At 35.2% G+C, this 23,111-nt stretch overlaps 1 protein-coding gene across 1 annotated transcript in view; it reads right to left on the bottom strand.

Annotated features, from left to right (window-relative positions):
- The window catches only part of LOC112912713 (low-density lipoprotein receptor-related protein 1B-like), a gene marked incomplete at its 5' end in the record, with an annotated part of 72,674 nt that overhangs the window by 30,028 nt on the left and 19,535 nt on the right, over positions 1-23,111 (bottom strand). The window contains 3 exons of the mRNA XM_072745218.1: positions 3,431-3,544; positions 4,410-4,514; positions 8,653-8,827. Coding sequence (XP_072601319.1) covers positions 3,431-3,544; positions 4,410-4,514; positions 8,653-8,827 — 394 coding nt within the window. The remainder of the gene's footprint in view (positions 1-3,430; positions 3,545-4,409; positions 4,515-8,652; positions 8,828-23,111) is intronic.

Here is a 23,111-nt window from a genome sequence, read left to right on the forward strand (position 1 = left end):
TCTCATTTACTTTTGTTGATTCCTTTATAATATAGTATCAAACAGTAGTCTTTTCTAGATTCCATCCTTAATCCTCTATTCCTCTTTCTACAAACCCACTCTCATGTCATGGCATAAAATGCACCTCATCAAGAGGCCCCAATATCTCCCTCTAGTCTTCTCTCTTCCTATTTTGCCACATAGGCTAAATTCTGTTCTCAGCAATCATCACCTTACTTTCAAATATATTCTCTATCTCCTTAAAAAAAGATTTTTAGTCATTCCCCATCTGTACAAATACTATACTTTTTTTTTTTTACTGTGAAACTATCACTTCATCTATGAAGTTTTCCTCTCTCCAACTAATCATCATTAATTGATCTCTATTGAGATGTTTTCCCACAACACTTTGGTCTTATTTCTTTTTTTGTTTCTTAAGTTTGTCTCAAATGTTTATTTAAATTCCAGTTAGTTAAGGTATAGTGTAATATTAGCTTTAGGTCTAGAATTCAGTGATTCATTACTTACACAGAATGCCCAGTGCTCATGACAAGTGCCCTCCTTAATTCACATCACCCACTTCACTATTATAACAATTGCCAAATGGAATTTTAAGTTTTTTAAACCCATTCATCTACTAAAATAAATTTTAAGTTCTTCAAAAGTAAAAACCATGTTGGAATTAGTATAGCATAAGGAGAGTAGTACAGTGTAAGAGTTATAACCGGGGCATGAACTTCAGAATCAAAGAAATGTTGTTTGAGTCCCATTCGTTCTTAGTATGTAACCTCAGTGTTATAGTCTGTGAAATGAGGATAACAATTACATGATGATGATGATGATGATAATAATAACAGCATAATATTCTAACTTTACATAAAATATATAAAGTGCCTAACATAGTGCTTGACAGAAAGTATTTGCTAAGTCAGCTTTAGCTCTTATTAATTATCTTTCCGAATTTACATAGGGTCTCTTTCATTATAGGTTATCAATAAACATTTGGCAAATGAATGAATGAATGAATGAATGAATGACAGCAGAATGTCATTCTCTCCTCTATGCTTCTTTTTATAGCTTAAGATATTTGAGGGATTCAGTAAGAATTACTGCTACCATCAGAATACATTTTAGGTTGTAAAAAACAAAGGCATGGACAAAATTCCCATAAAACCAAATGCACATAGAGACTAACATATGCAAAAGTAAAATAATTTTCTTCTAAATCTTTCCAATTAATGTATTTTTCCTCGCTGAGTTTAAAAAACAGGCTGATTATCATCTTATAAGGCCAGGTGCCTCTGATGATACTTGGTAAGAGTCAAAAGTGGAGAACATTTTTGTGGGCTGCTATGCCTATGAAAAATGGATTCTGGGGATACAGGGGCATTCTGTGGGCAGGCATAGTCCTACACCTATTTATGGGAAGGAAGGAAGAGGGTGGGTCTGAAATGTTATGTGTACTTTGCCTGGACATAATGAAGAGGGACAAGATTAATGAAGACTGGGCCCCAGAATAGGCATTACCGGTGTCCTGAAAATGAAGTAACATGGGTACCTAGATCAATGTTTGGCTAACAATCACTCTGGACTTAATAACTCTGAAATATCCACTAATCTCTTGCCCTTGCTCTTCTTTCCTCCAATTGCACTGCCCAGGTTCACGTGCCCATCACTTTTCTCATGAAGTCATGCCAAACCTTATCAGGTAGGGCCCTTGCAGCTGGTCTCAAGGCTCTCCCACACACATCAATGAGCATCACCTTCAAAAGCCAACTCCTTCATCTCAAGCCTCTGCCTCAAATCTCTTTGGCTGATCATTCATTTCAGGATCCTATGCAATCCCCTAACTTTGGCATAAATAAGATTCTAATTTATCTTTTCAGTTTTGTGTCTTTGTGCCCCTCCCCCTCCCAACTACAGTCACCCTTCATTCTAGCTATACACAACCACTCACAGTTCCCCAAATAAGCCATTAAGTTTCACATCCATGTCTTCGCTTATGCTATTCTTTCTTTGCAGAATGGTCTTCCCAACCTCACTTAGTATCATGAACTACATAAACCACAAAAGATTGCCTTTTCTGTTAAGCTTCCATTTCCCATTCTGAACAAATCACTTGCCCTGCTAAGACTTCACTGCCCTCTCTTTTTTACCTGTGTTCACACTTATATTATTATAAGTTAATTAGTTGTGTATGAATTTTCACCCCATTAATTAATGAGCTCCTTGATGCTGGGGGTTAAATTCCATTCATCTTCACTTGTCTAGGATTTAGCATACTCTCAGAGTCAATAAATATTTGCTGAATGGCTGAAGAAATTTAGGGTGGAGCCATGTTGAGGTAGAACTGAAGAGTCTCCTCTGTCTTCACTTACACAGGTGCAAACCTGAGTATGAACTGAAAAGTCAATGCCTTAAAAGATCAGTTTACATACACTTTGTAGACTAATACTTAAAGTGTTATTTTTGGATGTAGTTTATGTAGGAATATTGGTTTGACATATTCAAATATCTTCTAGAAAAAAAGAAGGAATACCAATTTTTCCCTGTTTAATTAGTTTAATCACTTCTCATATTTTTTTGGACAATTATCTAAAGAATGACATTTTTAAATAAAAAAAATAGTTCGTTTGTGAACAAAACTGTAGAGTTTTGATAATGAAACATCTGAATTTCAATACAATTGTGCTTCAAGACCATTACTAAGTATACTGTGACACCATCATGGGGTTAGTATGAGGCGCCAGTCATGGTCTCTGTTTATGACATGGGATATAAAGGGGGATGTCACATATGATCCATCTCTAAAGCTCAAAAGCAAAATGCAGAAATAACTTCCATCATGATAAACATTGATAGTTACCCCAAAGGTGGTCCCTGAAATTTCTCAGAGCAAATAAGTTTATTTGACATGGATGGACAAATTAGTTGAATTAGGAGAGAAAGATTTAAACTATTAGGAAACAAAATTTTTACCATGTACCTATTTCTTCTATAAAGAAGTCTTTCTGGTTAAAGTAAGAGTGTTCTCGGTGAACATTTGGGAAACAAAAGAATGTATTATTATTTCATCAGCACTTGAAATGAAAAGTCAGTTACTGAAAAGAAGCCACTATTCCAAATATAATATAGACTATAGCAATAGGGTCTAAAAACCCCGCTTCTGTACTTCCCTAATTAAATGCGACTATTCTAGGAAATGTATTTTTATTAGACAGTTCCATGAGCTTTTTCATTCCCTCTGTTATATTTCTAGACTCTCTAGCTGACTGTGGTGCATACACTTGTCGGTGAGCGAAGCAAAGGTTAAGTGTGTGTGACACAGATGAGCCCCGAGATTAAGTATACACTGTGAAATGCATGTGGATGTTCATGATTTAAACCAATGAACTGTGGCCTGAAATGATGTCACACGAAGCGCAGTGGTAAAGTGGAAGGTTAAACCTACTTGCATCTCGGCTCATTAAACGCAGTTAAAGTGCAAATCCCCTCATTCTGACAGTAGTGATCACAAGGGTTCTCTTTCTGGTCACAGCGCTGACTTTTAAACCCCACAGAGCATCTGCAGAATTTCAGTAAAATACAGCTAAATAAAGCGTCTGACTTTTTTTTTCTAAATATGTTTCAAATTTATTTCATACAGAGATAGTAACATATGAATAAAACTTTGTAAAGTACGCTCATTTCTCTCTCATTCACACTTATCACATGCTGCTCTGACAAGGTGGGGACAGAACGTGGATGTGGATCAGAGGTAGACGTCATCCTTCTAGTGCAGCGGTGATCAAAGAAAACTCAAAATAGAAACCACGTAAGTGGAATGGTTTTATTTCCAGTTGTCCATTATGGACAGAGGGAAGAATATTAAATTATAGATTTTCTCACAAGCAGAGAATCTCCAATACTTTCCAAATGTTTAAAAACCCAGATTCAACTTCATGAATTCCAAAGGAGACAGGGGCTTAATAGGCTTACATAATATAACACTCTAAACCTGATACACACATCAAATAGCATTATACATTTGAAAAGATACCTCAAGTTCTTTTGAAAAGAATGGATGTAAGTACCAAGTGTTCACAAATATGATTATGCCTGGGTTTCCCATATCTGAATAAGGTCAATGAAATTAGAATAATTTTCCCTGGCATTTCCAACTTCAAAGATCTGTGAATGTCTTTAATGTGTATGATGCTAATAATTGAATGAGCTCTTCCTTATGAAATCACTCGCAAATTGATAAAGGAGGAGATTTTGCAGCACACGAGCCACTGAGGGACAATACTTGATCAGAGATGTCCATGAAACATTCACTTAAAATGGATCACTCCCTCCACCACCAAATAAAATGGAGAACAATAGAGGAGGGATTCCATGTACATACAAAGTCATTCCACAAAGTGCCCACAACATTATACAATACTCACAGACACACAGGTACATTTGTCTCAGGGTCCAGCTGGCATGTGCCACCATTGTAACAGTAGCCATCACATAACTGACAGCTAGAGGCAATCTTTCCATTAGTGCAGCTGCAGCAACAAAGAAAAAAGAAATCTCATTGTTACTGGCATCATTATTGTTGAAAGCTGACATAAACTCTCTGCAGATGAGAATATTCATCATAGAGGAGTAATGGAGGCCTGGCTAAAAGTAAGTTTTCAGAAAGACAGACTTCCTGGAGGCAAAGTTGTTTTTTTTTTTTTTTTTTTTTTAACAAAATGATGAAAGACAAATGTTTTCTTTTAGTAATTTTCAAATTTTCAACCCATTTGCTTAATATAAAATTTTAATATAGCTATATATATGTGTGAAAAAATATGCTCTAATGTCAATCACTTACACTACAGGGAGACGTTAGCATTCATTTATTCCCTTTTCATATAACTAGGGTTTGGTGACATTGGTGTGAATTATAAATCACATGATCAAATATTCTGGAAGCAAATGCTTCAGCTATTTCTCGTAAACTGTAAAATCTGGTCCAAAAAAACTGTTAGGAGTTTCAGATTCCAGGTTTTGTAAGAAAATATAGGATTATCTGATAGTCATTTTATCCCACTGTTTCTCTTTGATTATGTATTGTAATTAATGTCAATTTTTTTATTCTAACACACACAAAAATCATGGTAATTTCATTGAAAAAATAAACAGTAGTGTTGTGTTATAGGAACAATATGTAGGATGGCAACAAGGTAATGAGTTAGGCTTTCTTGGGAAAATTATGGAAACTATTTTAATTCACAGCACATTACATGTCTGAGATAAGAATAAACACTATGGCTATTGCTATGGAAAAAAAAACCAAGCATGACATTAATGGGAAAATACAGAAATTTCTTACTTGCCATGTTATATTTTGGTATAAATGAATAATATTAGATTGGACATTGGAAATTATTGGGGGAAAAGACAAAAGTACATCCACATTCTAAATTAGCAAGAGATCTCTTGTATGAGAAATAGGGTGATAGAATCATATAAGCCTTGGCTCAAAGCAGAATTACAACAGATCATGCCACTATTCTGATTATGAGATCATGTTGCACTAGGTGTCATGAAGCAATCAGTGGTGTCACCATAAATCTGGATATAAGCTTGACATGTAAATCAGGTTGCAATATCACTGATCACTTTGATCCTCTCCGTGATGGACATCTATTGCGTTACATCCATCACAGGGTAATTCCCAATGATCGGTTAGATGCCTAAAATGATCAGTTAGCGATCCTAATTAATTCATTCCGTGAATGTTTATTTCACCTCATGTAGGTGGTGAGGCTGCTGAAAAAAAACACAAAATGGCTTATCTTTTTTCCAGATGTTTAATTTAAAGGTATTTTTTAAGAGCCTAGATTTTAAAAATCACATTTCTTTTCAAGATGAACAGAAGCAATGAGTCAACTATGTACACACTCTAAAATGGAGATATGTGAATGTAGAGCCAAACATGAAGAAGGAAGCAGTAGTTAAAAGTTCCTAAGATTTAGCAAAGAATACCTTAAATCTAGAGGCATTGAATATGGATACAAAGTGAGACAAGTATACATTTAATGGTATTGGTGTCTGATATGTTAAATGGATCTGTATTTCCTTGTCCCCCATCTCAGCCTCCTTAAAAATCAAAGAGCAGAAAGTTACAGTTTCTTGTTCTATGAAAAGGACAACGCCAGAGAGAAAACATAGCTCATTTTATATTAAAGGATTTCCTACAAAAAAGATAACTATACACCAAATACCAGCTTTTAACAGAAAGAAAAAATTCTAAGTATTCATTGCTTTTATCTCCTGCTTTCAGGAGTTATAAAAGATATTGTCTCTTTCTCCTTCTAATAGTTTTATTTGCATCCTAAATTGAAGACAGACATTTGTATATATTTCAAATGTGAAATACAAATTACTCAAATCATTATAATGCTTCAAAGAGTTCAGCCCATGTTTTAATGCAAGTTTTATTCATAATTTCATTTCTTGGAGGCATGTCACACACACACACACACACACACACACACACAGTTTGTGATATATCTCTTTCCAAAAGTTAATTACCAGTTGTCCATTACACACAAAGAATTGAAAAGGTATTATTTAGGCTATTCAAAATTATGATCAAGTCTTTCTTCATCAATACTTACTTGGATTTCCACAAAGGAGAAAAATATACAATTAGCTCCATTTTTAAAGATTATATTTATTATACTTGACAGAGTATCTATTCTAGTTGACAGCTCATAGACTGTGCATTAGAAACACACCTGACTATTTGTAATCACAAGTATAGTGGAGGCTTGAATTTTCATATTTAAGTAAAGATTTACTGTAATTCAGTTGTGTTTTTTGTTTTAGTGTAAGTTATTTACCTATGAGACAGAAATTCTAACATAGTGTAAATGTCATTTAATGCTAAGATGAAAAATATCATAGAAATGAAGACAAGTTTGTCTTCATTTGTTTCAGAATACGCAGAGTCTTGTTTGTATTATCACACTTTGTTCACTATGTATCTAGCCTATTTGATCAAGTATTATACGTCTATTTTTAAACTTCCTCTATCTACTCATTTTGCTAACAACTGTTCTTATTTATCCATCTGACATATTCTTTCCCAAAAGGATCCTTTAAGAGTCCAAAATCACAGTGTTGGATCTTCGTGGCATGCTCAGATTATGAGGTTCTGGTGTTTCTGGATGAAGCTAATTTTCTCTGTAAGCAGGCAGTACTGAAAGCCCAGAGTCTCACTCTTCTTCATATGGAACTTCCCCTTGTAATGGAAATAGGGTGTCTGTCTCTACATGAGCTTTCCTAAGGAAAACTGGGAAGGCAATTGCAGTTTTTAGCCTGTCTTAGATGATAGTCTAGTATTTCCTGTATGAATGGAATGGAGTTGCAAGCAAGAGACTACAGTGCATTTCTGATATGGTGTATTGGACGTAGAGAAAAATGTATGTTCGTTCACTAATGGAAACAAAGTTCTGTCTTGCTAAAGTTTCATCACAAAGAAGTGACGAGCTTAATGAGCAAATATGATTTTGGTAGTTTACATGAAAATGCATTTGCTTTTATATACTTATCAAAGGCACATATTTATAATTAGTCATATTTTCAATTACTTTACTTAAAAAATAATGTACTTTCAAATGACCCAATTTGAGGGTTTGAGTAAATGTCATTCATAATGATAATACAAATCATATTTAGAGTAAATTCTAAAATGAGAGTAAATAAAAAATAAAAAATGTTGATGCTGTCTGTAATAAAATTTTATTGGGCCTTGTTTGGCAGAGCAACATAATTCAGGGCTGGCATCCTCACAGAGCTGTCTCAGTGGAAGCCATGGCATGAACACTTTACAGCATGCTTCTCTATCTCATATTCTCATTTATTATACTCCTAAGCAAGACAAGTGATGGAGTCCAGTGCTTCATAAGCCCTTCTTTTAAAAGGTTTTTAAAAGAAGTTCAGAGTAAGGACTGAACTCTAACCTCAGTGGCATCAACTTGTTTCGCGACAGGAATCCGAATGGCATTACCCTGTAGCTGCGATGCTGTTTTCCATTCACTTGATCTTGAAGTCAAAGGGCAAAAGGCAACGTAACCAAAGTCTAACTTCGACGTTTATATTGTAGTTGCCTCCTAGGGAACATTATTCCATCTACTTATTTTGGACCATAATACTTAAAGTCAGATAAAACCTGGAAGATCAAAATGTATTCCAGTAGACAGGTCTTTTGCTTCTCCCCCACAGGCTCATTTTGTAACAGAAAAATAAACACTCATCATCAATGATAATAATGAGACATTTAAAAGCCTGAGCTATTCTAATTTAGGGCTATTGCATATAGCTTTTTGAAGGTATGTTACATTTCACTATTTCTTGCTTATTATTAGGAATAGTCTATACAGCGAATGATCTGATCATATAATTACATGATTATGTGATGAATTTTCATGTTCTCCAGTAGTACATAGTAGGAGTTGAATAAGTTAATTTACTTGAAATGAACTGAATTTGATCTGTAATCAAACCAAAATAAGACAAAACAAAGATGCAATGGTCACTCTATAGAATTCTAGGATAAAAAAAAATTTACATGACTTTCACATTTATTGCTTAACTGCTAAACCTTTTGGCTTCAAATGCTTTAATAAATTAAGCTGTATGTCCACTTACTTGCAAAATATATCTTCACTGTCTTTATTTACAATGCAGTGCCCCCCATGGCACCTTATACATTTGTCAACCTCACATTTTGGACCTTCATAGCGTGTTGGACAGACACATTCAACACTTCCGTCATCTCCAATGGTACAGGATTCAGAATTCACACAGTAGTGATGACACACATCTAGGAAGAACGCACAACAGACAAAAATACATTATAATACAAGATGCTCTTCTTTTGTCACAATAAATGTAACCATTTCACTTAACATTTAAAAATGGTCAATCATTAAACACATATAAAAATAAGTAAATTGATTAAAACACCTACATATAAAAACAGCCAATCAATGAGTAGATTAATTTACAAAATCAGTTTGTGATAACGTGTAACTAGAATTCTTTAATAGTGCTATTGATTCCTCTTTTTTGCCAGTCAGGCATCATTTCATCTGCTTAAAAAAAAAAAAAAAAAAAGAAACAGAAAGGTAAGTTATATTGATAGGATGCTAGTTGCGATTCTGAATTTCAAAGTTTAAATTAACCAGGTTCCTTAGTTTCCTTCTAATAGACAATATTACTACTATTCTGAAATGCACAGAAATACTCAAGATGTCTTTGGAGGTCATTTATTGTTTCTTCTCCTTGCACCTTTTTCATCTGGAGAACAGGGTAGTATGTGGTAAGTGGGGGAATCCTACCTCTGCATCAGCTCATTGTGGTGCAAAGAAGCTTCCCTCTACACACAGCAGAACAGGGCCACTATTTCTGAACACCCGGACAAGTGAGCAAACAAGGAGATGTGTCTCTCATGGAATACCAAGAGAAAAGTGAACTGGGAAACTGATCCATCATAGGTGGGAAGTGAACAGAAGTCTAGACTATTTGTGGTTCCCCTCCTAGCTGAGAGCCTAACTTCCCAGCCAAACTTCCCTCCTCATGGAGGGAAAAACTCTATGTGGTGTGAGCCTTTTATTTGGAAAGACGTTTCTTTTCTAAAGATTTTATTTATTTACTTGACAGAGAGAGAGAACACAAGCAGGGGGAGTGGCAGAGGGAGAAGCAGGCTCCCCATGGAGCAAGGAGCCCAAATTAGGGATCCATCTCAGGACTCTGGGATCATGACCTGAGCTGTAGGCAGATGCTTAACCAACTAAGCCACCGAGGTGTCCCTGGAAAGATGTTTCTTACTGTACATTATAGATAGTTTTCTCAACTACTTGAGGAGACATCTTCAAATATTTCTATCCCTCTTGAGTGGGAATGAAAAAAATAAAGATCATGTAATAATACAATAGCCACACTATCTTTGTAATTAGACATTCTGACTCAGTCTTTTGAAGAACAGACAAGTGTATATGTATGTTTATATATGAACATATACTTTAACACATTCAGAATATTGAAATTCATAATACAATAATCTCAAGCAAAAGAACTGGTTGGATCAATCTCAGACTTTGTGTTTAGAAGCTGCAATTTCCGTTTAGCTAAGTAATTGTGAAGCAATGCTAAATGAGATTAGCTGAGATAAAAATCTCAATTTATAAACTTTAACCTGCCGTAAGACAGTTATAGTGGGTGAGGAAAATTAAAACATAATTTATAATCCTCATGTTTGTATATTTATCTAGCCCTTTATTAAATCAGACAGAAATTAAATTTATTGACAGCTTTGCTTCATATTTATGGTAATTTATTTCAAGCATTCTTATGCTTGCTCTTGCATTATGCCAAGTACCCTCATTGTGATTCAATGCTTCAGTCAATTAACATGGTTTTGGCTATATTTAAGAAAAGTAGCACTTTCAGAAGGTGAGAGACTTGAAGATCTAAAAACCAAGTCAGTGTTAGTATCTATCCATGATGGTGTCTGTTTGTTCCAGGCTTGGTGGCTATAGTGTACACATTACGAATTCTGTTTGTATTTATGAAGAATGTATGATCAGCAACTTATATGATCTTCTTGCCCCTATTCAGTGCAGAAATCTCTAAAGAATAGCTCTCATTAGTTTAGGTTGTTCAGTACCTCTTACTGACAAAGAGCTCTTTTCATTTCGCCCCCTCCAATTGCTTTAAATGTCATCCTTTCATCCTGGTTGTCCGATGGGACAGAGAAATTGGCTTATGTATCCTTCTAAGATCTTCATGTGATGTCCTTATCCATAGTGGATAATTCATCAAAATCATATAAGTGATTTATTTCCAAATGTAAATTCCAGTACTCATTCTTGTTACCACTGCCCACTCATGCCTAGATTCTAAATTCATTAATCTGAAATGGGACCCAGGTGATTCCCACGGGACTGGCTGAGGAACTAGAACTTGGGAACTGGGGAACATAAGAAATGGTGTTCTTATTAAACAAATTTCACCGATGAGTAAAGGACTACGTTGTTCAATAGTTCTAAAAGGATTGGATTTAAGTAAAATAGCTTCTTCCTTCCTTTCTTCCTACCTTCCTTCCTTCCTCCCTTCCTTCCTTCCTTCCTTCCTTCCTTCCTTCCTTCCTTCCTTTTTCCTTTTTTTTTTTTTTTGAAAGACAGAGAGGGCACATGTGAGCAGGGGTGGGAGGAGCAGGGGAGAGAGAGGGAGAGAATTGTAAGTAGGTTCCATGACCAATGCAGAGCTCAATTTCATGACCCTGAGATCATAACTTGAGCTAAAATCAAGAGTCAACACTTAACCAACAGAGCCATCCAGGTGACACTAAAACAGCATATTTCTCAACTAACTTTGTGATCCTTAATTAAAATGTAATCTTTAATCCAAAATTTTGGAATTTTTTTTATTTTTTAATTTTTATTTATTTATTATTATTTTTTGGGAGTTTGTTTTTATAACCACATCACTGAGAAGACCCTAGAAAATAGAAAAAAAATTGGGCTAACATTCTGATGGTTGATGATTGCACTATGTCACAGTGTAGCAAGGAACAGTTATTCCTTGCCTAGAGTGCTAAAGGGTAAAGTTAAATACTTCCCTACAATTTATTAACTATATGTAATTTTGATGCATAAATTAAATCTGCTTTAGACTAAGATTAAAAATGTGAGGATATACACAACTCAATGGTGTTCAGAGAAAAACAATTTAAGGGTACCTCGGTGGCTCATTCAGTTAAACGACGAGCTTTGGCTCAGGTCATAATCTCAAGGTTCTGATTTGAGCCCCACATTGGACTCGGAGCACAGAAGGGAATCTGCTTCTCCCTCTCTCGCTTCTTCTGCCCCTCTCCCTGCTCATGCTTTTCACTCTCTTTCAAATAAATGAATAAAATATTTTTTTAAAACATGGAAGTACAAATTAATACCTCAAAGAAATATCACTGCACTTCCACCAAATTGACAACAAATAACAGAAACTCTCATACACTACTAGTAGAAATATAAATTGGTTCAATTGATTTGGAAAACAATTAACAGTATCTACTCTATTTGAACATACCCACACCTTATGACCTAGCATTTCCACTATTAATATACATCCAAGAGGAAAGCATGCATATGTGCTCAAAAATATGTAGATAATATGCACAGCAACCTTTTTAGAAATAGTCCCAAACTGAAAATAATCCAAATGTTCATTGCAAGAAGAAAGATAAACTGTGGTTCACTCACACAGTGAACTATACATGCAAATATATGTATGTATATATACACACATTAATATCATAGATAAATAATAAAATGAAAACAGTGCAGCTTATAAGCAATAACATGGATGAATCTCACAGAAGTAAGGAGAAAAAAATCTGGAGCAAAAATATATACACTTTTTTTTATTAATATAAAATTCAAAAGGCAAAACTAATCTAGAGTTCTAGAAGTCAAAAAGGACTATCTTTGGGGAGATGAGAGGGGATAGTGATGAAGACCATCAAGGAGCATCTGAGGTACTAATAATGTTTATTCTTTACCTGCATGTTTGTTTACCCTGGTGTGTACACCTGATGATAACTTATTGAACTGTAAATTGGTGATTTTAAACTTTCCTATTTATGTTATGCTTCAACAAAAGGATTTTTCTAACCTAATGGCAAATATACTACAATTACAATATTTTAGAAATTCTAGTTAATTTGCTAACTAGGCTAAATAGGTTTTCTCTTTATAGACACTTCTATTAAAAGGAATTCATGGTCTACTTTCACTGCTTTAAAGAAAATTCTCTACCCTTTAATGCTTTCAGTATTTTTTTCCTAGGATGTCAGAGGCACATTATTCAATGCAGTTGATTGGCCTCATGGCATAAAATGGAATCCAAAGAATGTAAAAGAAATGTTTGCTTAAGATAAAATTGTGAAATAGGCAGATATTAGAATTTGCACTTTAACAAATAATTCTAAATTGCATGCCGTTAAGCCATGCCACTTTTTTCCTTCTAAAAAAGGCAGAAATCATTTTAGACTCAGAACTCTTTCTCTACAGATATTCAAATGGAAGACATTTCATTTTCCCCAGTTCACATGCTTCACACTTGACGCTATGTTGAATTTCAGAGACAGAGAGCTGCTCACTATACTCTGACCCTGCCAGAGTTGCTTCCCAGTGCCTTTCTTTGAAAATGTTCTGACTGTCTCCTACTATTAGGCCTCAGATGTGGAGCATGCAGAAGTTGCTTGACTTATATGTTCAACTGGATTGTTTTCTGCACCACTATTAGGATTCTAGGACCCAATACTTTGCATGCATATTCTCTCCCTCTCCACCCCACCCCCCATTCATCTCTCTCTCTGTCTCTCTCCCTCTATGTCTCTGTCTTAAAGATTTCTTAATCCTAACTCCAGGATTCCTGAACACATGAGAAAGTAACCTTCTTTAATAGGAGACTTTGTCATCTGCTATTTTAACTACCATGTAAGCATTGGATACTTATAAATTGGAAAGCAAAATAATTCCTTCAAGTGTTCTCTGTTATTTCAGTTTTAATCATGATACATATTACATGTAAGTCCAGGAAAAAAATTGGTACAACTGATAGTGCTATTTATAAAATGGATAATTCAACCAAAGTTCACATTCTCTCCAATTGTCTCAATATCAGGACAACAATGTACAATAAGTCATTGGAGAGTGGCCTCATTTCTCTCTCATTCTCTTCTCAGCTCTAACCCACCTTGAATTGCAAGCATCTCTATGCAAAACATGTATAAATATATGCAATATTTTTCCCAGTGTCACTTCTCTATATACTCCCAAATAATCACTACATTCATATTTAAATTCTAGGTCTCTCTTCAGCTATTTAATCTAATTAAAAGAATACTTCATTAGCACTTCCTAATCCAGCAGAAATTTAGCAAAGTATGAAGTAGAATGGTATATAAGGAGACTCCTTTGGTATGCAACTGCTCCCTTTGGTTCTAAGGATTCCACCCTGACCAAATAAGCTCTGAAGTGGACAGAAAAGTTTAGCGCTCATTGAAAGAATACTTATCAGCCAGAGCCCTAAAAAATAGTTATCCTGTAAGAGCTTACCACTTTAAAGCACTAAAAACACTTAAAAACATTTTGAAAGTAATCTTTGTATAAGACAAAGATTTTTCTAAGTAAAATATGTGACTATATTTTTCTTAAAGATCATATTTCTAGATAATCTCTATACCTAACATGGAGCTTGAACATAGAACCCTGAGATCAAGAGTCACATACTCTACCTACAGAGCCAGCCAGGCACCCCATAATATATCAATACTTTTAAGTGACTCCTGTAACACTATGATTCTTAATTATTTCTCTGAATTTACCTTTGCAGAAGTTTATAGTGTTCCACTTTTTGTTTTTTCATATTCAGCTTTGATTAAGTGACATGTTACTGAAAAAAAAAACTTAATAATTCCTCCCAAAGAAAACAGAGTTAGGGATGTTTGTGGTTGGTTAACACCAAGGTGTGTAGCAAAAGGACTGTCTTCTAATTTCTAACACACAGACATAGACACAGATTCAGAGACACACAACCCAATAACCCTTTTTTTTTTTCCAGATTTTAAATTTGGCTTAATAGTTATTGGAACTGAAAGTTTTAAAAATGTGGTAGACTAAAAGAAGACAAATTAAAAGAAAACATAAGTGATAGGACACTTTTTGTTGTAGGGCATGGAAAGGGGAAGGGATTGGATGTCAAAGATTTGAAAGAGTCTAACCAGATCAACCAGTAACCATTCAGAAAGAATACTTAGAATTTATGGAAAGTAAAGCTGGTAAAACAATATGGTGATCCTGTTTTGAACAACATGAGTAATTTAACCATGACAATAAATGGAAATGGTGAATCCATAGTTGGTTATTTGCTGAGGAACACGCATCTGCCTAATTATATACTGGGAGCTGTAGGGAGAGGACAGAAATATGAGAAAGGCCACCAGCTCTCAGAGAGCTGACAACCCAGTTGAAAGTTTAAGACAAGAAGGAAAAAGAACCAAAACTGATCCAAAAAATATCCACTGTGGCAAGAGCCTATAAATATTATTACCAACAAAATCTTCCTTCTTATGAAACATTCCATCCCCTAAGTTTTAAGCATTTTACTGACCTGAATGGCATAACAATCACGATGTTTCACATATGATAAGAAGGAGCAATAATGAAATGTAATTAATCTGTGCTAAGAAAGTAGGGATTACCATGAAATTATATAATAACACTTTATATTCACAATATAAAAATTGTTATAACCTTTGTAGGGTAATTACACTAAGAACTGCATAGTAGCACTACACACAATCATGTAATCTAAAGGACAACGATGGATATATAATTACAGAGCATTCATATGGTAATTAAGTGCATAGTAACTGGAGAATAAGTGAATGGCTATTTTCTGCAATGGAAATAAAGTAATTTTCAAGGGATACCATTATTGCACTCTTTATCTCTTTCTCTATTTTTCCTTTTCAAGAAACCAGAAATATAAGGAAATACTTCTTCCTTTAATCATTTTTAGAGAATCCTTTTTTTTTTTAAGATTTTTTATTTATTTAAAGATTTATTTTATTTTATTTATTCGTGACAGAGGGGGTGGGGGGAGGGAGAGAGGCAAAGACACAGGCAGAGGGAGAAGCAGGCTCCACACAGGAAGCCCGATGTGGGACTAGATCCCGGGGCTCCAGGATCACACCCTGGGCTGAAGGCAGGCGCTAAATCACTGAGCCACCCAGGGATCCCCATTTTTAGAGAATCTTAATAGACTCCATAAAATATGGGCTGTATGGCTGTATATATACAGGTTTATGAATATTCATGGGAGCCAGATGTCTATAAAATCTCTAGCTGCATTTACTTCTTTCCCAAATATCTCTTTCTATTGAAAAGTAATTGCCAAGACTATTTAGCTATTAACTCATATTTGCAACTGTGCTATTCACTCACATTGTAATAGTTAGTGAAGTGTGACATTTATTTAAAAAGAATAAAACCAAACTAAAATAAAACCACCTAAGCAGGAGCTGAAGATATTCAGTAAGAATAATGCAGAAACTGGAGAGTCTTTAATGGGTAATACAGATGGTCATACAGAGGAGACTAAATTATACAATTCTATGTATATACAGCAGTTGTTCTACTGACTGAATTTTGACCCCGTTTTAAAAAATAAGTTACGTGAATTGGCATGAAGATTCATAATTTAAGTAAGCATTTGCTAATTTAGGACTACACACGACAACAACAATAACCAACCAGAAGTAGGATTGTATTACTTTCACAAAGACGACTACGGAGAATTCTCCACAGTGCATATCCCCAGGCATTCTATAGCTGAGCTCCAGTCTCAGTGCGATTCATACTCCACCTTCCCTGATACCTAATTGTGTCCCAGGAGCAGTAGGTTCTATGAATTTTGCTAATATCCTCCCTACTGGGAGGTTTACGGCAGCTTCCATGTAGGTCTAAAATGTGGAAGACAGCCAACGACGGTATTTTATAAACTTTTGAATACACTTGCTAGGGTTACGTGTATAAGAAAGAGAAGGAAATAAAACCATTGCCTAGAATAGGAAGGATTTGGAGGTTAAATTCAGTTGTTACTCTGGCTAACAATGTGACCTCATCTGAGTTGACTAATTTATCCAATGTACCCATTGATCATCTTTGAACAGAGGCAGCATTACATGCCTAAGATTCAATCATGAGTCCCTCCTCCCCCACTTGCCCCCAACAGTGCCCTTCATATCATCAAGGGCAAGTAGGGCCATTTTCCATAATGGAAATGATGATCACGATGATAATAAATACTCGATTTTAGCTGTCTTCTTCACGCCAGGCTCTTCTGTTGGTTATAGTCTCATGCATTATACCATATTGTTCTCATTTTATAGGTGAGTAAACTGAGGCACAAGAAAATTAAACACCTCACCAAAGGTCACACAACAGTAAGTGGGAGAACAGAATTCAAACCCAAACAAGCCTAACTCTGGAGAATTAACTTTTATTCTTCTTGTAAGTCATACATTTATTCATCAAAATAAAACAAACCTCTAGAAAGTAATTTTAAATATCTTTGGTGGTCTCCTTCCTTTCTGTGTATCTTAAATATGCCCCCATCTATGTAGGTACCGAGGGTCTCACTACCAGCCAAAGTGTTAAAGGACCCTGTAGATCAAAAGCAGCATGCTCAGGAAAGCTTACTGGATGCCACCACAATCTGCAATATCAGAGCCCAGAAACTCAAGCTGGATTCCCACACCTCATCCAAACATTCCCATTTCACATGTCGTTTTCAGCCTCACATCCCAACCCAGATTGAATATTTGCCTCTCTCGCCACTGATAACTGGTTTACAGTCCTAGATTCCCTTATTTGGAGGAAACTTCTAGCTATCCATGGTGGTATCTTCATTATCAAGCAGGATAATGCTTGATAATGAGTCCCTCCACACAAATAAGTAATATTTGTAAAAAAACAGCCAATAAATCACAAAGTGAGGCATGTCTGGAGTGTTACCATTTACTGACATCTCATTTAGGATGAAAACATCTAGAAGGATTCTGGAAAAGCTTCCTAAATATGTTGACAAGACTGATTGTGGCCTTTCTGTCTCTGGGGTCAGTTTTTCATCTAGCATAGTTTAGGAGGCAGAAGATATAAAGTAACTTGTATAAATTTGCTTAGAGTTTTATGATTGTTGTCTTTGAAGGCTTATATAAGGAAATGGAAAAACAAATTTAAGAAATGTTAAAATTATCTTTTTTTTACAGTCCTCAAATGTTTTACACGACCTAAGATATTTTAATAATTAAACTTATTGCATAGTCTAAATATATCTTCCAGTTTCAGAGCTGAGTTTAATAAAGTAGGAAAACATTGAATCCAGGTATGCCAATTAAATATTCACTAGGGAAAAAATGTGTGCAAAACTCTGATTAGAGCTGATAAATTTTCATCAGGAAAGCATGTCTAGGAAAATTAGCATTTTCTAATATATTACTAAAAATAGAAACATATCCCAAATATTTCTATAGAGAACACTGAAAAATCCAAAAGAATGAAATCCATTCTAAGCAAACAGTGCTATCTCTGAGTATCCAGGTAAAAGGAAAATGTAAAATTCAGAAAGCCAAGTTATCAAAATGTTGATTTAGGTACAACATATGGGGTGAGATTTTGAAAGTACCAGCATTAAATCTCTCGCAGATTGCTGTTTCAAAATGTGTATTAACAATGATAGCATCGATCATTTTAGTAATAGTCAAAAATTAACTCATAAAACTATCATGGCAATATTTTTTTTTCAAATATTAGAGAAACCTGTATAACTTTTGTTTATAATCATATTCTGGGTTGAGTGGTCTGCTATTTTTAAAGCAATTCAGCCATAAAAGGTTTTAGCAAGTAATTATTTCTGGGTTGAGTGTTCTTCTATTTTTAAAGGAATACAGCTATAAAAGGTTTTAGCAAGTAACTATTTATAAAGTGGTAGAGAATCATTTGAGACTTGAAAGTGAGCTGACTTGCAGATGACAGCTAAATATGATTTTATAAGATGATGCTAACTGAAAACCAAATAAGTGAATAAGCAGAAGATGGCTTAAAAAATCATGAGAATGAAGCAGGCTCATACAAGGTGGTACCTCCGTGACCATAATCAAGTCATTTCCCATATTTATTCCCTAATTTCTCTGTCAGGTCTTGGAATATGTATTAAGGTTTAATTAATTTCAACCTACTAAGATGTGTCAACATCTACAGTGTTAATATCTGTTGGATTAATATTGCTCATGCCCTCAGAATGCTCATACTTTGATAGAACCCTCAAGGCTAACATGGTTGAAAAAAAAAACAAGATCAATAAAAAATTTTACCGAATCGGAACATGGAAATATTTTTTTAACTTTATTTACTTATTTTTAAAAAGATTTTATTTAATTGAGAGGGAGAGAGTGAGTATGAGTGGGGTTGGGGAGAGGGAGAAGCAGGCTCTCTGCTGAGCAGGGAGCTGGACAAGGGGCTGGATCCCAAGACTCTGAGATCATGAGCTGAGCCAAAGGCAGACGCTTAACTGACTGAGCCACCCAGGAGCCCCAGAAGTAGGTTTTTAAAGACAATTCAGATCACAAAGTAATAATTCATTTTTAGAAGACTGGAAAGAATCTCATGGAGAGATGATGGGAAGTGAAGAATGCTGGATGGGAGGTAATCATGGAAAAGCTCCTCAGATGGAATTACCATTAACAAAGCTACTGTCCTCATGCTGTAGCCTAAATAGAGGGCAGGGAATATCCCACATCATCACACTGGGAGGAGATGAGGCCATCCTAGAAAGATTATGCAGTTCTTTGTGTATAATTCTCTCTCTTCACCCTTTCACACTTCCATCCTATTTCCTTCCTTCTTCCAAGCTACTCACTTCAAATGTAAATGTCAAAGTAAGGATTTCTGATATCCTTAAATGTGACCTCCTTTCTAGTTTTCCTTTAATACGTTACTTTGCAGAATATATATCTGTATCTCCATATATCAATGTACTGCTATCAGTATAGATATAAATAGAGAGAGGTTTCAACACTAGTGTGATAGCAAGAAGAAAAATAATGGATTATATAGAAGTGATTACTATTTAATCAGAGTTCACTAAAACAGTGAGAAAGTCACCTTGAAAAGGCCTCCGGCAGAGTAATATGTAGCACGCTACAAAAAGATTTTTACTGGTCAAATGTGCAGTTTTCCTATAAGTCAGATATGCAGGAATTAAACAGATTATTGATATATAATAACCAGCCTTCCACTTTACTAAGACTTATAATAATTCCAAGACTATACAAAATCATTTTAATTTTATTAGTAGTAGCATTTAAATTTTAACATAATTAGAAGTATGCATTGAATTGCTATATTTAGTCAGTAAAGTGATTTTTTTTCAGTAAAGTGATTTAATCCAAGATCCTTTTTATTTAGAAAAACTATTGTTCTTTGAAAACATCCTTAAGGGGGTGAGATAAAGTCATTACTCTTTTATACACACAGAGAACTGAAAGATACTGTAGCAAGAAACTTTCGATATCATAACTAGTATGTTTTTTTCCATAATAGGCTCTTTTCTCCATTCAGAAAGTAGGTAGGTTCTTAATTTACCTTGCTTTTTTTTTTTTCATCATCTCATTCCTCACTGCCTGACATCTAACATGTTTGTGTATTATTTATAAATGCTAAAGTACCGTGAAAGCAGTTTTCAGTTTATTCATGACTAAATCCCAAGCTTCAGTGGCCGGCATGCAATCAGATGTTGTCATTATTTGTTGAATTAATGGCTGGCCACTGGAAAGCAGGGCACTTCAGAAGTCAGAGAACAAGAGCAATACGGCTGATTTTTTTAGTTTTAAAACCCCTCGGGCAGTTATATATGTAAGTATGGCATCAGTCAACCACTCCTGCAACTAACTGAAGTTTGCCAGGAGGTGTCTGTGTGGGTGGGGGAGAAGGTGGGAGATGGAAGAGGAGAATCAGATGGCGAGCAGAGACGGATGTCATCAAGTCCCAGTAAACGGGCCCTGGAAATTCGGTCCTTGTATTAAACATACACTCAGCTGCTGCATCAGTAAGCCAATACTAGACACCCTAGGCTGCCGTGTGAATGAAGGCTACGACCCACCAAATTCACAGAAATGGGGCATTCTACAGAATTAGACTGAACTTTTCAGTTTCTAATAGGTTTACGGTCATGGTCATAGTCTAATCTGTGTGTGGAAGTATACCTTTATAAGAGATGAGTTTTTTTTCAGTGGTTTGATTTACTTATTTTCATGTGACTCGTGTTCATAAATGTCATAAAACTAATAAATCTCTTCAATGTAGTGGCCTGCTTATCTAAGCGAATTGGAATAAATTTATTTTTATTATTATCCAATATCTATAACTTAAATATATATAATCTTTAAATATATAACATATTTTAATTCCTTTTTATAAATGATAGGTACTCAAAATATCTATAAAAATGAAAAAAGTTAAAAGCATTTGATTTAAAAATTTACAGAGGATTTCTCTTGTAAATTATCTCACTTGAAGCTTCCAACTCTGAGAAGCAGATGAAGTTCTATTATCATTATTTATTTTACAAATCATGTGTCAGCTATGATGATGAAAATAATTTTAAGTCTAAAGTTGTAGAATACTATTTGTTTGCCCACAAATTTCTACTCTACATAGTTTTAAATGATCTAAAAAATGTTTTAATTCCATACCATCACCTCTAACACTCAGTATTTCTTCCTTACATTTGGATTCTAGCTTGACAGATTCCAGAAGAATGAACTTAGAGAGTATGTTCAGCGAGGTTCCAGAAACCCACAGAAATTACACTACCTTTGATGAATTTGTTCTGTTTGGGCAAGAGATTATTAAAAGGATCAGAAGCCCACACTACCATCCAATGTAATAAGAGATCTGGAGTTGAAAAGTTCTAGCTTACTTCTAGTTATTCATGGTCTGGAAGATACCATGGAAGGGACCTGAGTTCTTGGACTCAGATAATAATTGATGGAGTTAAATAAAGTATCATGCATTAGATGGTCTTGCACCAATTTATCTGCTTCTGCCTCTATGTTGATTTATATTTACTTATTTTTTATATCAATTTTGAATCATTTTATTTTCAAGATTATCAGATTATGACAAGATTTCAGATTATCACAATATAGATTTTTCCATTTATCAGAAGTAATAACTAAAGTGCAAATTATTTCATCAAATTGAAAATTAAATCATCTCCTTACCATGGATTTAGTCATGGATCTTTAAGAGGAGAATGCAAATCTAAAAATTCAAATTCAGATACTTGACCTTTGGATTAATCTTCTAGTACTATTTCAAACCAAGTGACTTTCTATTTCTCAAAGTGTCTTATACTTAAGATATATCTGGTTCTCTAGTGGCAACCGTCAATAAATGTGGTTTCTTTATCCCTAATAGTTAATCTTCATATAATTGAACACATATGGTAAAAAATTATTTGCTGTGATGCCTGGGTGGCTCAGCAGTTAAGCATCTGCCTTCAGCTCAGGGTGTGTGATCCTGGAGTCGTGGGATTGAGTCCCACGTTGGGCTCTATGCACAGAGCCTGCTTCTCCCTCTGCTTGTGTCTCTGCCTCTTTCTCGGTATCTCTCATGAATAAATAAATAAAACCTTAAAAAATTATTTGCTATCTCCTTTCTATTTAACCATTGCTTTTTTTAAAAAAGATTTTGTTTATTCATGAGAGAGAGAGAGAGGGGCAGAGACACAGGCAGAGGAAGAAGCAGGCCCCATGCAGGGAGCCTGATGTAGGACTTGATCCCAGGACCCCAGGATCACGCCCTGGGCCGAAGGCAGGTGCTAAACCACTGAGCCACCCAGGGATCCCAACCTTTGCTCTTTTTAGCGTTATTTCATCTGTTGGGAAACAATGGAATTTAAAATATATTCATTCTTTTGAAATCAAACATTTTTGCATCCATGAGAATAAAATTGAACAAATAAATACTATTATTATTATTATTTTTAAAGATTTTATTTGTTTATTATCGAGAGACAGAGACAGAGACAGAGAGAAAGAGGCAGAGACATAGGCAGAGGGAGGAGCAGGCTCCATGCGGGGACCCTGACGTGGGACTCGATCCCGGGCCTCCAGGATCATGCCCTGGGCCCAAGGCAGGCATTAAACCACTGAGCCACCTGGGCTGCCCAATAAATACTATTATTAATGCACTGTTTTGATGTAAGGAAAGATCTGCTCTTCTTCATCTGATGATTTATAAAATCATAGGGTAAATTATAAGTCTTCCTACCTTTCTTTGCTCTTTTACACTCTGGGATTCAAAAGCTCTAAGTTTAAGATTTAGGAATTTTTAGGGGGCACCTGGGTGGCTCTGTTGGTTAAGTGTCTGCCTTTGGCTCATGTCATGATGCCAGAGTCCTGGGGTTGAGGCACTGCTCAGCAGGGAGCTGGTCTCCCCCTCTCCATCTGCCCCTCCTCCCCCATGCTGTACTCATTC

Source organism: Vulpes vulpes, unplaced genomic scaffold, assembly GCF_048418805.1.
Source record: "Vulpes vulpes isolate BD-2025 unplaced genomic scaffold, VulVul3 Bu000000661, whole genome shotgun sequence".
NCBI lineage: Eukaryota > Metazoa > Chordata > Mammalia > Carnivora > Canidae > Vulpes > Vulpes vulpes.